The sequence below is a fragment of the Suricata suricatta genome, chromosome 8 (assembly GCF_006229205.1).
Source record: "Suricata suricatta isolate VVHF042 chromosome 8, meerkat_22Aug2017_6uvM2_HiC, whole genome shotgun sequence".
Taxonomy (NCBI): domain Eukaryota; kingdom Metazoa; phylum Chordata; class Mammalia; order Carnivora; family Herpestidae; genus Suricata; species Suricata suricatta.
Window position 1 is genome coordinate 28,185,548 of NC_043707.1, and position 16,938 is coordinate 28,202,485.

The window sequence follows — 16,938 nt, forward strand, 5'->3', positions numbered from 1 at the left end:
TGGGGAGAGAAGGTGCACTGTGAACGGAAGTGGGGGTGCAGGGGCAGGAAGCACCTCCGAACCTCTGCCCCGACACACAGATTGCTCCTCGCCTCCTCAGAGAAGCCTTCCCTGACTGCGTCTCCTAAAAGCCAGTCCCCCTGCATCGCCCTCTACCCCCTTTATCCTTCCTGAGATTCAGCCCGTATTTCACCGTGTACGTCTGCCTCCCTCAGGAGGGCCGGGCTGCTACTGAAGGACCCAGGCCTGCAGGCCCTCAGTGCAAGCTGAACTTGGCCGTCTGCTCGGAGCTGGTCCCGCTCCTACAAGGAGGCACCATGACTCTGCACTGGTGCACGGGATCTTCACATCCCCGAGCTGCAGAGAACTGTCCCTGTTCCATCAAGGACACGCAGGCTCACTCCAGGCAGCTCCCGGTTCGCCGGGTCTCCCTCCCCCCTATACCTCCCTGAGCTGAGCCCCCCAAGCGCCCCGTGATTCTGGAGGAAAGCTAAGAGCGCTCTTCTAGAAGCAAGCCCCCACCCCCTTTGGTCTCCCCAGGGGCCGGCCTCGCCACCGTCACTCCCCTCTCCCCCCATCGCTGCCTCTCCATGTGTGCCATGAACACCCCCAGCCCACAACCTCCAATGACCCTCCCTCCTGAGGTCACCCACTGTCCTTCCCAGCAAACAAGGCTTTCTCTTCTATCTGAATGTTTGTACGACACAGATCATTCACGTCTGCTGCAGATAATTAGACAGCAGGGTTACCGATTTTTTTTTAAACTTTAAAGGACCCCATAAACAAAATTATACCTAACATCTCGGGGTGTGTTCTTCCAGACTTTCTCCTGTGCATGTACGTGCATACACACGCTGCGTAATTAGAAAACCAAACACAAGTGGGACCTTATTTAGACGCTGCCTGGTCCTCTGCTCCGCCTGCGGCGGCTATTTTTCCATCCAGCTGTGACTAAGGAAGTGGCTCCGTCCCAGTCCCTCTGACCCCGCGGAGGAAGCTGCTCGTGGAGGTCCCCGTGGGCTCCCTGCTGCCACTCTGAGTCCTTGAGGTGCCCCACTCCGCTGCCCCTCAAGGTCCCATTGCCCCTGTGACAGCACTCCTTTCTACGTCCTCCACCTCTGCCCACGCTGGTGGCCCTCTGTCCACCTGTGTTCCACCGTGGGGGTGCTGGTAAAGGCTTAACAACTAGCTCTCCACGGGGTGCTGGGGGGGCTCAGTCGGTTCAGTGTCCGACTATGGCTCAGGTCACAATCTCACGGTTTGTGGGTTCGAGCCCCACGTCGAGCGCTATGCTGACAGCTCAGGGCCTGGAGCCTGCTTCAGATTCTGTGTCTCCCTCTCTCTCTGACCCTCCCCTGCTCATGCTCTATCATTCTCTCTTACTCTCAAAAAAAAAAAAAAAAATTTAAAAAAACTTTTTTATAATAACAATAAAATAACAATTTAATTTAAAAAAGGGTGGTAGAAGTCATGAGTTTTGAGTATTTATTACCTATGTTTTTAATAGAATTTATTAAATGATTAAGTTTACACAATCTAATTTTTTAAGCAAAGGCTGTATCTAACATCTGGCTCGTAAAATTCCTGACAATGTCACCACTGTTTCCTGTGAGCCAGTGTGAGCCACTGTGGGCCGGTGTGGGCCGGTGTGAGCCAGTGCCGGCACACTGCTGATCCCAGCCCACACCCTGGACAGGTGGCCAGTCTTAAAAACCCATCAAAATGCTCTTCAGACGCCCTAAATGACAGGCAGGATAGAAGGCAGACAAGCACCAGGTCTCTGACCCGTCTCCAGTGCAGGGGGGAGGAGGGGAGGGGCGAGATGCAGGAGGACTGTCCCCCTTCCGTGGTCAGTACCTGGGAACCCTGAACTACACTGTGCCCCCCTACAGCCCAGCCCACGCCTGCTTACATGCTGCCACGTCCCTGCCTTTTCAAAAGACACCAATGCATTCTCCTTGTAAAGATCCAAACGAACAGGAAGACATGGTAGAAATTGGCCCCACTGCTCTCTCCAGTCAGAGGCCTCCCCTGGCTGCCAGCCCTGCCCTTCCAGCAGCTGCCTCCTCCTCGAGGTCCCCTAGGATCTCTCACACTTGTTCTGAACCACAGTGATCCCTGCTCCAAGAGTCCCTCCTCTGCACCCCTCACCTCTGCAGTGCAGCCCCTAACGCCCACTCACTCAGACCACAGATTTTCATGGCTCTTCCCCCTTCCATTTCCCCCAAAGCAATGATTCCCCAAATCTAGTCATTCCACAGAAGAAATAACTCTGAAATCCTCAGCTCCCTCTAGGGTCTCAGAAGCCCCTCCTGAGATCAGGCCCACAAGATTCCACACAACTTGCCACAGAAACTTCCAGAAGGGTCTCTCCCAGCCCTGCTTCAACCCTTTCCAAAGTCACCCGGGGGCCCCCCTAAACACAAACCCACTCATGTCCTTGCCTCCCACCTGGGTCACTTCAACTCCAGGCAGAGAGTACTTTCCAGGTGAACCCTGGACTTGGGTAATGAGCCTCTGTTAATTTGGTTAATGAAATGTCAGAAAAATGAAATACAGTATTTTTAATGAGAAAATATTAAATAGGGAATGTAATCTTTGGTCCACTTCCCAAATAAATAATTTAAAAGAAGAAACTGACATACTGACTTGTTATCCACAAAACAGACACCAACAAAAATCCCTGAAGGCACCTGGCTGGCTCAGTCGGTAGAGCATGCGACCCTTGATCTTGGGGTCGTGAGTTCAAGCCCCATGCTGGTTGTAGAGATTACTTAAAAATAAAATAATCTTAAACAACAACAATGAAACCCTGAATCTAAGTGCCCCCAAACAGGGATGAAGTTATATAAATTATGGTCAAGTCTTTCAGATGCTTTTTGAAAACAATTTCTTTAATGTTTATTTATTTTTGAGAGAGAAAGAGACAGAGCGTGAGCACAGGAGCAGCAGAGAGGGAGACACAGAATCCGAATCAGGCTCCAGGCTCCGAGCTGTCAGCACAGAGTCCGACGCAGGGCTCGAACTCATAAACCGTGAGATCATGACCTGAGCTGAAGTCGGATGCTTAATCGACCTAGCCACCCAAGCGCCCCAAGTCTTTCAAATTCTTAAGCAACTTTAAAAACACTTCTTTCAGGTTAAACAGAAAGGTGTTTTTGATGTGATACTTGGTCAGAAAGGAGGGCTCAAGAGTGTCCTAACATAGAGCACCCAGACATGGGTGCCTGGATGGGAGTGGGTGGGAGGAGGAACGCGATAAAACGGTATCAATTTTACAAAAACACAAGAGGGGACTTGCAGGGCCTCACAGAGACAGTATGCCATGAACTGAGGAGTGCAATGAAGTCTGCCCTCTGTTCCTGAAGGCCAGAGGGGAAAGAAGCATGCTCCCAGCTCCTCAAGGAAGTAAGCAGTACCTAAATGTTCTACAGAACTTGGTTCCACAAGGGATAATAGATATCATGAACATAAACACTGCTCCTCCAAATCAAAGAAGCTTGACCAATTTCAGCTTAAATAAAGTTAAGGTTACTTTGCCGCAGGACTTGTCAGGGCCTTAAAATGATAAGGAGCACCAGGACTGCTTAGGAGGGGCTACAAAAAAATGTAATGACAGGATTCGCCATCCAAAACCAGACACCTCGAAGAGAAAGGAGGTGCTATTAATATAGTGTCATGCCATGACCACAGACACGAACTAGGGCTGTCCCAGACAGAACGGTTGCACTGGCATTTTCCTCTGTGTCACCTAAGGAAACCTGTCCACCAGAGCAGCTCCAACACTCCTCACAGGTACTGCTGCTCTACAGGACTCCGTCTTCCCTTGGTCTGCACAGGCCACCCGCCAGGCTGCTAGGGCACGCATCTCAGTCCCACACCGACCCCCCTCTCCATCCTCGGAGCCCGGGGCCAGCCCAAAATGCAGACTGGCCACAACCCTGACCTCCCCTCCCCAGGGGCCCCAAAGCAACATAACATAAATGCGCCACAAACCCCAAAGCAGCCTTGTGCTCTAACTAGCCCTCTCCTGTCCCTAGCAGGTGCTCAAGGCAGAGGTTATGATGGAAGGGACAGGGTCCCCACTGCATTCCTCAAGGGTGCAGGCTTACCCATAGCGCACCCCCACCCCCGGCCCAGTCCACTCCCCAGTCAGTCCTTGGACAGCACCAGCTGACACCGCCTCCAGGGAGGGCGGACTCCACCCCCACACCCCACCCCTGGCCCACCCCCTGTGGCCACAACAGGTCCGGCATCCACCTGCTACACTGCCTCCCACCATCCGTCCCTGAAGAAGGAAACCCTATCAGCCCACGCCAGGGCATGCCCCATCCCAAGGACTGCTCACTGTCCTTCCTGACCCAACCTGAACTCAGAAGGCCCCCTCCGTCCCCCCTACTCCTGAACCAGGAGGACAGAGGCCCCCAGCAGACTCAGGCGGGGACCCAGGGGGAGGGAGACGTGGGAGACTTACTGTGGAAAGAGCAGAGCCAGCTCCCCATGGAGAACCCCTGCTCCGGCCACACCACAGCAGAGAGGCACGGGCAGGCGGGCCCCTGCGCCCCCAACCCCCACCCCCGGGTCGATACCGGGCGACGTCAGGAGCATTAGGAGGCTGCCCCGCCCCCCACCTGCTCTGCCGCCCAGCCACAGAAAAGCTCAGCTTGGCTTTCCCCATCCTGATGCGATTAAAAAGTTTAGGATGTGGTTAGAGGAGGAGGGCCGGAGAAGTTGACCTTGAAGGGAGATGCATGCTGCCTGGGGCAGGATCAAAAGCTGGGGGGGGTCTGTCCTGGTTTGCACGGCATTTGGAACAAGTCCCCGAAAACAGGCAGGATGCGGCCTGCCTTCCCAGGGAGCCGGGCACCAAGGTGAAAGGCATGGCCCTCCAGGGGTGGGGTAGGGCAGAGCCAGCTCCAAGCTCTGCTGGCCCCTCCTCGGGCACGTGGGGCGGGCTCCCATGTCTGCAGCGCACACGGGGGACGGAGGGCATCGGGGCCCCAGCTCCGTAAGTCAGAAGAGCTCTGGGACCGGCCCTGTGCAGGCCCTTTCGGGGGGATCACGTACAGGAGGCGGACCCTCTGGGCCCCGCGTGGCCTGCGCCCTGCCTGAGGGGGGCTCCCATGCATGCACATCCTTGACCGGAAAGACCACAGGCACAGTGGGGGACAGTTATAACCAACCCTATGAGAACAGATCACTCCTCACACTTGCCACCTGCCCAGAACAGGAGTGGGCCATGTGGAGCTGGGGCTGAACTGGGGGCCCCCGCCATGCCTGCCCTGGGGCCGGGCAGCAGGTACCAGCGGCCTGAGCCAGCCTCAGCCCCAGCCCTGAGTCTCCAGCCCAGCACCACCACTCTCTGGCCCTGTTATTCTAGGCAACTCAGAGAACAGCTGTAGCCTCAGTTTCCCCATCTTTAAAATGGGAAGAAGAGTCAGTCAATGAGAAGAAACACGGTCAGACTTCTGCTTGTGAAGCAGAGGGTGTCCAAGGCCAAGCCTCCTAAATGAGAGGCCCCTGGGACCGGACCACCGTGCAGGGGATGGGGGCAGGGGGGCTGCAGGAGAGGGGCAGAGGGAGTATGGCAGTGCCCTATGATGGGTCCCTTGGCCCAGCAGCCAAGTCTTCCCCATGTCACTGTGGCCAATCTAGCTGGCCTGGCCTGCCTGCACCTGCGGCCCAGAAGCAGACCCCAGGGAGGGGCTGAGGGCTGCTGTCTGTCCCTTTTCTCCCACTGCTGCGGGCCGTGGCGGACCCTGCCCGATCCCCGTGGGGACTCAAAGGGAGGGCTGTTCCCCGGCACCACAACGGCCACCAGCCTGGAGGCCTGGACCCCCTTCTCCTCCCTCAGGCCCAGGAGAGACTGCAAAGCCCCGGCACCTGTGCTGACCCCTTCCCAGTACTCCCCCCTTGCCCATTGGAGGGGCTCTCCGGCCCCCGCTCTGGGCATCTCAAGACTCAGGGTCTTTGAAGACACTATTCCCTCTGCCTGGGTGCTCTTCCCCTAACTGCGGCTGGGCTGATTCCTGCTTGTGGCCCAGATCTTTGTACCAATGTCACCTCCTGAGCAAGACCCTCCCGGGCAGCCTGATCCATAGCAGCCTCCAGGCAGCTCCATCCGGTGTGGCTGTGCTGCCCCTGACCTCTCTAGCCTCTGCCCATGGGTGTGGCCCAGACCGCCCCCTTCCTCACCATGCACTTGCTGCTCTGACCCCCTCTGGACAACCCTCCCGGAAGACACTGCAATGTCCCCCTTGTTCCTGCCACTTCCCGTGTGTCACAGCTCTGAGGACTGACACAGCCCCCCCCCCCAACTCCATGGGGGCGGGGGTAGGGGCATCAGTCCAGGCCTGGCCCTTGGCCAGACCCTCTGCCCGAAGGCTGAGCTCATGCTTTGGGAGACAGCCATTGCTTCGATTCCCATAGCAGAGCCCAGTCCCCGCCCAGGTCCCCAGCCTCTATGAGACTCACCTCTGAGGCCCCAGTGTCCCTCACACAGGGTCCTAGCCTCCTGTAGGGGTGGGCAGGTGGCCAGTGCCATGGGGGAGGTGAGGGAGCCTGGGGAGCAGGGGGATGGGAGGGGGGCAGAGGCGGGGACACTGTCCTCCTCCGGGTGCTCACGCCTGCCCCTCCCCCCTCCAAACACTGGGGCAGGGACAGAAGCAGCTGTGGGCCTCACAAGTCTTCCGTCCCTGCTCACCAGGCCAACGGCTCTGGGCTCCCTGCTCCCTCCCCGAGCCTGGACATCTTGCTGGGACCTGCAAAGGCAGAGAAGGCATCGGGTTCCAGGGACAGAGGGAAGGGGAACACCAAGCCCAGCTGTAGACCAGTGCCGCGCATGCGCAGCTCTGTAATCAATCGGGCATTCACAGGCGGCTCCTCCTCTCCCCGGAAGGGTCCTGCAGGGCGGGAGGCCCAGGCAGGGTCAGGCCACCCAGCGCCCACCCTCAGGGGCTCCCAGACCACCCTGCAGTGTGACCAGGAATGCCCCACCGTGTGGCCCATTCCCTTGTCCCTGTTCAAGATGACAGCACAGCCCCCGCACGTCCCACGGACGGCAAGAAGCCATGGAAAAGGGAGACGCGGATTTGGGCGCAACCCATGATTTCACTGCTTAGAACAGCATGTGCAACAGGAAGAAAGACTGGAAGGAAATCTGCGACGGTGGTGGCTCTGATTACGTTAACTGAAGGGAGATGGGTGCTTGTCACTTCCAAGTTGTTCGGAGATGAGACCACCAACAGGGGAAGGGGAAGGAGTCTTTAGCGAGTTTCGTAGCTTACAAGCACTTCACACTGGTTAACTCTCTGGATCCCACCAGAGAGATGTTATTCTCCATTTGGGGATCAGAGAGGTTAAGTAACTCTTCCAGGGTCACACAGCAGGGGCAGTTAGAGGGGCATTAAGGCTGGATCAGAGCGGGAATTCAGGCCCCTGTTAGTCAGGGAGGGAGTAATGAGGGGAAAACCCCAGAAGGTGCTACGGGACTCTCTCCAGGAGACAAGAGGGTGAGGCCTGGCTGGTGACCTTCTCCAGAGAGGGGGGCTACCCAACCCCCACCCCCTCACACCCCAACTGGCCAAGCTCGGCCCCTATAGTGCCTTCTTTGCCCCTGCTGTTCCTCCACTACCAGCCGGTCTTCCTCCTCCCCCTTTCCACGGTTCCATTCCCCTCATCCTGAAGGCTGAGCTCATTCCACCTCCTTCAGGAAGTCTTCCCTGATGGCCTACTCGTGGTGGTCAGCCCCCGACCTCCCCCAGCCCTGGCAGCAAGCGCAGGCATCCTGTCCCGGGCGGCCATATATGCCTCCCTCCCTGGTCTCCCCACTCGGCTCAGAATCCATTCTCCACACAGCGGGCTGAGGAATGTGAGCACCCAGCCATTCTTCTGCTACGTCCCCCAGTAGCTCTTGTCACTCCGAAACAAGCCCGAACCCCTGCCCTCCACAAACCTCCCTGACTTCACGTCATACTCCTCTCCACCCAGACTTGTCTTCCTTCTCTAACAAACCAAGCCCACGCCTGCCTCAGGGCCATTGCATCACTCTGACTACCTGGAACACCGTTTCCCTTTCGTTTTCTCCCTCTGGCCTCTTCGCCTTGTTCAGGAAGGCCTCCCATGAGTCAAGGAGGCTTTGCCATGTTGGAAAGGAAGTCTGGGCCTCCAACGGGCTGTCGTGGGCAAGCCCTGCCAGCAGAGGTCTGCCCACGGGCCACACCACGCCACTTCCTTACCCTCCCGCCCTGGCTGGTCGGTGTCTTCCAGGGCCCTGGTCCTGCCAGCTCAAACCTTCCCTGACCCCACCCAGGGCCCAGACTGCCTAGACTGGTCCCTGGCTATTTTGTGTCTCTCCAAATGCGTACACCCATCAGATGACATGGACAGCGTCTTGCCCTGCAAGCAGGACCGTCATCAAAGAAGGATTTGTGCCCAGAGACGTTCACCACAGCATCATTTATCAACGTGAAAACTCAGGGGGCGGCTCGGGGCCTCAGTCATTTGAGCATCCCACTCTTGGTCTCGGCTCAGGTCATGATCTTATGGATCGTGGGTTCGAGTCCCCCGTTGGGCTCTGCGCTGACGGTATAGAGCCTGATCGGGATTCTCTCTCCCTCTCTCTCTTCCCCCCCGCACCCACTTCTGCACTCTCTCTTTCTCTCTCTCTCAAAATAAACTTAAAAAAAAGTTGTGCCGTTGCTACAGATTAAATGGAATAACATTTTTTTAATGATTTTTTTTTTACTGTTTTATTTATTTTTGATACAGAGAGAGTCAGAGCATGAGAGGGGGAGGGGCAGAGAGAGAAGGAGACACAGAACCGGAAGCAGGCTCCAGGCTCTGAGCTAGCTGTCAGCACAGAGCCTGATGCGGGGCTCGAACCCACAAACGTGAAATCTGACCTGAGCCGAAGTCAGAGGCTTAACCGACTGAGCCACCCAGGCGCCCCTGGAATAACATTTTTAAGTGAAAAATAAGAAACAATCATTCCCAGCTGCAGAGGTTGGGTTAGGAACACGTTTCCAATCCTTTCTTTATCTTATTCCTTTGGTATTTAAAGCTTTCCAATGGCATCCCGTTGTTATTATGACAGAAGTGAAATGACTTGGACCCCAAGCTGTCCCCACCCCGGCCCACGCTCTCCCACCAGCACACTGTCCCTGGCCACACGCCAGCCACACTCTCTTTCTTTCCCTCCCTTACACTTGACAAGCTTTCCTCTGCCTCTGGACCTTTGCACAAGCTGTTCCCTCTGCCCGAAATACCCTCCCCTCTTCAACTAGTAAACTGTCACCCTCCGGACCTCAGCTCACGTGTCCCCCTCCTCGGGGCTGACCTCCTGGACCTGGTCAGGCCCCAATTCTAAGATCTTATGACACTCAGCCTCCCCCTGCCAGACCAGCAGCCCCAAGGGCTGGGCCCACATCCGGTTTTGCTCAGAATGAGAACTCTGATGATTAAGACCGTGTCGACAAAGTAGCCTTTTGATTCATATTTGTCGAATGGACAGCATACTCTACTGCCAGGAAACAGGACATGGAAAAATCCACTTAAAAAGGAAAAAAAGCAGATTTTCAAACCGCACGTGCAGCATGACTGCAGACAGGGAAGAAAAAGAGGAGAACATAAACCAAAGTACCCAGTTGCCTATGGGGGGTGGGGTTACAGGCAATTTAACCTCTGCATCAAACTTCCGAAATGTTCCCCCGTGGACCACCTCACTTTCATCTTCAGATAGGCAGATGGCTGTCCTCTACCCCTCAGAGCCGATGCCCCCAGCCTCCAGCCTCCAGACCCGGCCCTCACATCTGCCCATCGGCAGGGAGATGAGGGGTCAGATATGGAAAGGTCAGAGGGCAGGGTTCTGGTCGGCAGAGGATGGGACCGGCTCACTAGGACGGTCTCAGGCCCTGGAAGGGGACTGGTGGGGGGCGGGGAGGCCGGCGGAGGCTACATGGTGCCTTGCCTACCTGGACCTCCATTTCTGGCCCCCAAGCAGGCCCAAGAAGGGCCACCAGCAGCCCCCGCCTCCCACGTGGGGGGAGCACGAGAAGTAACGAGGCGCAAAAAGCACACACGGGCACCTGGTGCTAGTTAATCACGAAAAGGATTGCAGCAGACAGAAGGAAGGACTTCCCTGTACCGCTCGCCCCAGGCTGGTCGCTGGGTGATTCTTCCGGAAGAACCAGTCCGCACCCCGGGCCCTCACCCACCATCCCGGGCCTGCGCACCTTCCTTGGAGCCAGTGGCCGCCGTCGCTGCCGCGGCAGTCACGGCGGCCGTCCCTGGGGACGCGCGACCCACGGGGCTCGAGTGCTTCCCGCCGCGGCCGGGGGGCTTCAGGCCGCTGGGCTTCTGCATGGTGGGGCCGCTCGGCGTGTGCACAAGGGTCCGTGCGGGTCACATCCGCTCCAGCATCGTCATTCGCCTGCGGGCAGACAAGAGGGATTGCATCATCATGTGGCCGCGAGTCAGGGCCCCATGCCCCCTCCCCAGACGGGCAGGCACTGCCACACCCCTTTTTCCCAGACAGGGAAACTGAGGCCCTGAGCAGCGGCAGCAAGTGTGGGCCTGGTGTGGCAAGGGTGTCGCTGGACACGTGTCCTGGTCTGCTGGACTCCAAGGTCAGACGTGCGCTCTCTGCCCACCTCCTGGGCCCAGGAGGCGAGAGGCAGGAGCAAGCTGGCTTGGGCGGGGGTGGGGGGTGGGGTCTGCAACAATACTGCAGCCTTCCACCAGGACCACGCAGGTTGGCACAGCCACCGACGGCTGAGTGTGGCACTCACGGAGCACGGGCTGGTACCGATTCTGGCGCACGTAACCAGCCGGGGGGAGGGTGGATCACTCTCCACTGGCCCCCAGACCCTCCAGGACCAGCCAACGATTCGCATCCCTCCTGATGCTGGCTGGACAGGGCGACACCTAATCCAATCACCGTCCCCCCAGCACCCAGCAGCCCCAGAGCCCCCATGCCCACACTCCCAGCCCCTGCCCACTCCATGCCAGGTGCGGGGCTCATGCACACGATGCTGGCGGAAGGGAACTGGAGGAGACGGAGACAAGCCAGGCCGCCGTCCCCAGGCCTCCCCGTCCACTTTCCTGCACACGCACCCTCCCCTGCACCAGACGTTCACGGAGGGCACCAGGGGCCAGGCCCTGTCCTGCCCCAGAGCTGCGGGCCTCTGTCCCCTCCGGAGACACAATACGGAGCACCGCCAGATGGGCAGAGGATTCTGGGCTAAAGCATCACCTCCGGGGACCCTGGGAAGAGCAACATGAGTGTCCCCTGGCTGCTTAGCTCTGATGCGGTAGGAGATGCCACCAGTCCAGCCAGATCGTTACCTTATCTGTGGTCCCAGAATGTTACTCCCTGTCAGAGGACCCTTTCCTCCACTCTTGACCCAAAAGACTTCTAGAGGCTGATCCTGCCACACATGTGGGGAGTGGACACATGACCCAGGCCTGGCCGGAGCCCCCGTGGTTAGTTAAAAAAAAGATCCTATGACATCAAGAGCGCTAGAGCCTGGACTCGGGCTGCTGGTACCTTTAGGAAGAGGTTCTTTCCTCTCTCGAGGGCTGTCTGGGTGCGGGTGGGCTGCCAGCAACGGCAGGGCCATCCCAGTTTCCGCATGGGAAAGCCCGCCAGGGAATGACGCCAACGGGAGAGAGCGGAGCCGAGCTGCTGGATTTGGAGGGCCTGGATCCAGCCGAACCTGAAGCCAGGCGCTTGAGCCCTGCACTTAACTCCAGCCAACCCTCCCGCCCAAACGCATCCTCCTCTCCGTTTGCCTAAACCTACTTGAGGGACCCTGTCGCTTGCAACCAGAATTAGTTCTGACTGATAGAGAAGCCCCCACAGGCTCACGGTAGGAGTTGGCCAAGCGTCCTCAGAACGGCTCTCGGGTCGGCAAAGCTGAGCAAGCGCCAGGGTGACCTGTGTCAGCACAGCCGTGGGAAGAAGCAGCTCCTCACGTGGGGCCGCCAGCGCCACGGCAGAGACAGACCCGCTCCCCCAGGGCCCACGGTGGTGACGCCCACCTACACGCCGAGGGGAGCCAACAGGAGACTACGGATGCCGGCCTCGGCCTGGTCCTGGGGCCGCCAAACCAATTACGCCAGGCCTCTGATGGGATGACTCGGACACCCCCAGGTCACTCAATCAGCTGGAGCACAAGGCTCCTCGCTTGCTCCCCAGAACCTGGCCCTTTAGGAAGCGCGCTCCCCTGGAGAACTCTCCACCCTCTGTCACTGTCCCTCACTGTCATTCTCCATCACTCTCCGGCTAGGTCAGGCTGCGTGGGCATCCCCCCAGCCCCAGCCCCAGCGACCCGCTGAGCCAGCAGGGGCCAATGAGCGTGCTCCCCAGTGACAGCGAACATCCCGCCCTATGCGTGCCTAACTGGCCTCCTGTTCCAGCCCTTTGGCTGAGGATCCTCCGACCCAGGAAATCCGATGCAGCGGAGCCTTCGGCTGGGGTGAGAGCAAGGGGAAGGAGCCCTCTCCGCACGCCTTCTGGGCCCCTTCTCTGCCTCAAACCCCCAGAGAGAATGTTAAAGTTATACATATAATAAGAAGCTTATATTTGTTTCCTTTTATTTAAGCTTATTTACCCATTTTAAGATAGAGAGAGAGAAACAGAAAGGGAAAATGAACGGGAAGGGCAGAAAGAGAGGGGGACAGAAAATCTGAAGCAGGCTCTGTGCCGACAGCTGAGAGCCCGATGTGGGGCTCGAACTCACGAACCCTGAGATCATGACCAGAGCCGAAGTTAGACACTCAACTGACTGGGCCACCCAGAGAAGCCTGAGTTATATTTAAAAAAATAAATAACTTTTATTCAGAACATAAAGAACTCCTATCACCCTCTCATCAGAAGACAGACACTGCATGGAAAATGAACAAAAGATTTCAACACCAGGAGCACCCAGCTGGCTCAGTCAGTAGAGCATGCAACTCTTGATCTGGGGATGGTGGGTTCAAGCCCCACGTTGGGTGTAGAGATTACTTAAAAATTAAATAAACTTAAAAAAAAAGTTAAATATGTACCTACCACATGACCCGACTGCCCAAGAGAAAGAAAAACACTTATTCATATAAAAAGTTGTAAAAAGGGGCACCTGGGTGGCTCAGTAGGTTGAGCATCCAACTTCAGCTCAGGTCATGATCTCATGGTTCGTGGGTTTGAGCCCAGTGTCGGGCTCTGTGCTGACAGCTCAGAGCCTGGAGCCTGTCTTCAGATTCTGTGTCTCCCTCTCTCTCTGACTCTCCCCTGCTCACACTGTCTCCCTCTCAAAAGCAAATAAAAAGATTTAAAAAAAAATTTTTTTAAAGATTCTCTCTAGAAGAAAAAATGTTCATAACAACTTTATTCATAATAGCCAAGAAAGGGAAACACGCAAATATCCAGCAACTGGTGAGTGAAACACAGTGAATGGATACAAGAGAACTCTACTCACCAACAATGAAACAATACTGACCACCCTCATCAATGTCACACTAACTGGAAGAAACCATACACAAAACAGTACATACACATTGTAGGATTATTTAGAGGGAATTTCAAAACCATAAACACAAAAAGCAGATCTGTGGTTGCCTGGGGGTGGGCGCAGGGATGGAACGCAAACAGGCATGAGAGAACTTTCCAGAAGGTCGAAAAATGGGTTATAATGGCTGCACAACTTACATTTATCCTAAATATCAAATCTGCCATCAAACCATACATTTAAAATGGTTTTTATGGTACGTAAGTTAAAGTTTATGGTCTGCAAGTTAAATCTTAACTTCTAAAAGTTATATAAAAATTAAAACCCTTGAAGGCTCTCCACAGAAGATAGTGTGCGGGTGTTCAAAGCCCTCCTCATCTCTTCCCTCCAGCACTACGGTCCTCCCTGGCCCACTTCACTCTAGCCACTCCTGGATCACGCCCAGCACACTGAAGCCTCAGGGCCTTTGCACACGTGATCCCTCTACCTCAAATATCCAGGCGATCCCTCTACCTCAAATATCCAGGCTCGTTGCAATGTCCCCTCCTAAGATTACAACCCCTACTCAACCCTCCCCACATCCAGCTCCTTTGTTTTTCCCTCCTGCTCAAGGAAAGGGCTAGGGTCTATTTTGTTGTGGGTTTTTATTTATTTTTGAGAGACAGAGAGAGACAGTGTGAGCAGGGGAGGGTCAGAGAGAGAGGGAGACACAGAATCTGAAGACAGGCTCCAGGCTCTGAGCTAACTGTCAGCACAGAACCTGATGCAGGGCTCGAACCCACGAACCACAAGATCATGATCTGAGCTGAAATCAGATACTTAACTGATAGAGCCACCCAGGCGCCCCTAGGGTCTGTTTTGTTTACCGTGGTATCTATCCTTAGTCCAGACAAGGGTGCCTGGTGAATTCAGGTGCTCAACAGACCAGTGTTGACAGAATGAATAACCCTGGCCCACGGGGATGACAGGCCTAGGAAGCCCCCCCAGCACACAGGACTGAGTGGCTTGTCTGAGGCCGTGGCTTTCACGTGGCCCATCTGGCTTGCCCACTGGCCAGTGTGCACTTTGAGCCAAGGCCAAGGCATGAAAAGAGTGCCCCTGACATCTGCCACTAGTGACCCTGTATTCCCTCACCACCCACCTGACACCTGCCAGGACCCTACTCTGACTTCTCCCAGCTGCCTCACTTCCCCTGCACCTAGCCCAACGCCGCCACTTCCACGAAGCCTCCAGGGATGTTTGGCTCACGGAGACCTCAGGACTGCATGCTGTGTCCAGGAGAGATGGTACTCTTCTCATTTATCTTCATCTTGCCTCCCGGATGCCCACGGGCAACCCCAGGCAGGGCCACACTTTGAGAACCCAGGCCTGCCACCTGGCCTGGCATGGAGCCCACGATCCAGAAACCCCATGTGAATGCACACTGTGCCAGGAGGACAAAGGCCTCTGAGGCCCCAAACCCCCAGGATGGTCCTCCCGGGGGAGGCTCCCAGCAGCCTCTGTGTGCAGAAACGTGCACACCAGGCCTTGTAGGAACGTGGCCTTGCTCACACCTCCGCCCCCCCCCCCCCAAGCCCTGATGAGCCAGGAGCCGACTCGCAGGAGGAGCACCGGAAGCTCAGAGAAGTTCAGGGACTCACCCACAGTCACTTGCTGCTCCGCACTGTGCTGGCACCAGACCTGGGGCTGGCCCGCCGCGGCCTCACTAGGCCTAGACTAACATTTGTGAGCCCCGGGCCTCTCTGCCTCGCTGACAGAGGAGCCCAGAGGAGATGTCTGCATTCATCGGTCTGCCACAGGGCAGGGACGTGAGGACAGCCAGGGAGGACAGGCCGGCAGCCACCCCCGCCCCCAGGGTCTCCAAAGCTGTGAAGGGGAGAGGGGAGGAGAGAAGTCATGGTGAACAGGAAGAAGGGGAGGAGCCTGGGGCCAATCACCCCTTTGTGACTCAGCCCTCCTCATGGGATAGAGGAAGGAAGGGCTTTCTTGGGAAAAGCTGGGACCTGGTGATAAATTGGCCTCCGGCCACACTGTGGGGGGTGGGGCAGGCCTGGGAGATAGGAGGGAACAGGCTTGAGGCCATGTGGGTCTAAACCCCAAGCCACCACGCCTGGCAGCGGGTCCTGGGCCCGGCGTGAGGCTGTTGTATCACCATAAGATGGGGTGAAGGAACTGCTGCCACCTGTGGGGAGCACGGAGGAGCGAGTCCAAACACGCACCCTGCGGGGGTGGCTGGGCGCCTGGCACACAGCAGCCACTGGGACAGGGCTGCCCCCACGACTGCTCTCTATTGTGATCTCTGGAGGCCCGGGGTGCACCCGTCGCCTCCCCCAGGGACTCAGTGCCCAGACAAGGCGGGCACAGGAGGGGCAGGGGAGGGAGGGTGGCATTCAAACCAACAGGCCCCCTTTGTGCCTCCCTCAGTCACCATTGACCAGAGACAAACCCAGGCTGCATTTCAGGGTTTCCATTTCAGCTGCCGGGGGCGGGGGGCGGGGAGGGGGGGTGGCGGGTGGCAGTCTCAGTGGGGATGAGGCCCAAGAACTTTCCGCCAATCGGAGGCCCAGGGTGTGGCCCCAACAGAACAGGGGAAGGTGCCAAATAGGGCAGTGGAAACCCCATGCCCAGGGCGCTGGCATTGCCAGGGGGTGTGAGAGGCCGGCACCAGGAATCCTGCTCCAGAGACCCGGCCGCCACTCACACCCGGGACCTACTCTCCGAGACACGTCTTCAGGCTTCAGGCGCCGACCTGCCACCCCCGCCAACCGCAGTGGCTCTCCTGGGCGATTCCTCCTCCCCCTCCTCCACCTCCTCCTCCACCTCCTCCTGCCTCAGCAGTCAGTAGCCAAGGTGCCCACACTCCCTCTTTCCCTGATCCTGTGACCCGAGTGCCAGGCAGGGTGGCACCCAGATGAACCTCTGTGGTCCCTGACCACTTCACCACAAGCCCCAAGGCTGAGGCCGCAGCAGGACCCTGGGGGCAGAGAGGGAGTGCTCTGTACTAAGGAGCACTTCGCACGAGGGGCCAGGCAGGGAAACCTCCAGGCCACGTGCAGCAGGCCAACCAGACAGCTGAAGATTTACCGGCCAAAATGTGTGTGTGTGCACGCACGGCGGGGGGGCGGTATCCAGAGACTGGGAGGGACACAGGGGGTCTCCCAGCCACGCAGAGGCATCAGCCTGAGCGCATGAGGGTCCATGGTGGGTGTCAAGCAAGGCGTGTGACACATCAGACGTGCACACTGGCAAAACCGCTTGGGAGCGGCTGAGGACACTGTGGGGAACGAGGGCGGGGAGGCCACGGTCCCAGAGGCTGCGGGGACAGACAAGGGACACAATGACTCGGCCGAAGTGCACTGAGGCGGGGGCTGGAGGGGACGGAGAGGGGAGAGGTGGCAAACAGTGTGGGTGCAGAGGGAGCACCAGGAGGGGGAGTCTCTCAACACTGGGA

At 57.3% G+C, this 16,938-nt stretch overlaps 1 protein-coding gene across 3 annotated transcripts in view; it reads right to left on the minus strand.

Annotated features, from left to right (window-relative positions):
• The window catches only part of CLIP2 (CAP-Gly domain containing linker protein 2), a 52,987-nt gene extending 37,688 nt beyond the window's left edge, over window positions 1-15,299 (minus strand). The window contains exons 1-2 of one of the 3 annotated variants that reach the window (XM_029947005.1): window positions 15,128-15,299; window positions 10,233-10,429 (exon numbers count right to left, since the gene is read on the minus strand). In XM_029947005.1, coding sequence (XP_029802865.1) covers window positions 10,233-10,362 — 130 coding nt within the window. In that variant the 5' untranslated portion in view covers window positions 10,363-10,429; window positions 15,128-15,299. The remainder of the gene's footprint in view (window positions 1-10,232; window positions 10,430-15,127) is intronic. The other 2 variants (XM_029947006.1, XM_029947004.1) reach the window with 2 other exon arrangements.
• Between the last annotated feature and the right edge of the window lie 1,639 nt (window positions 15,300-16,938).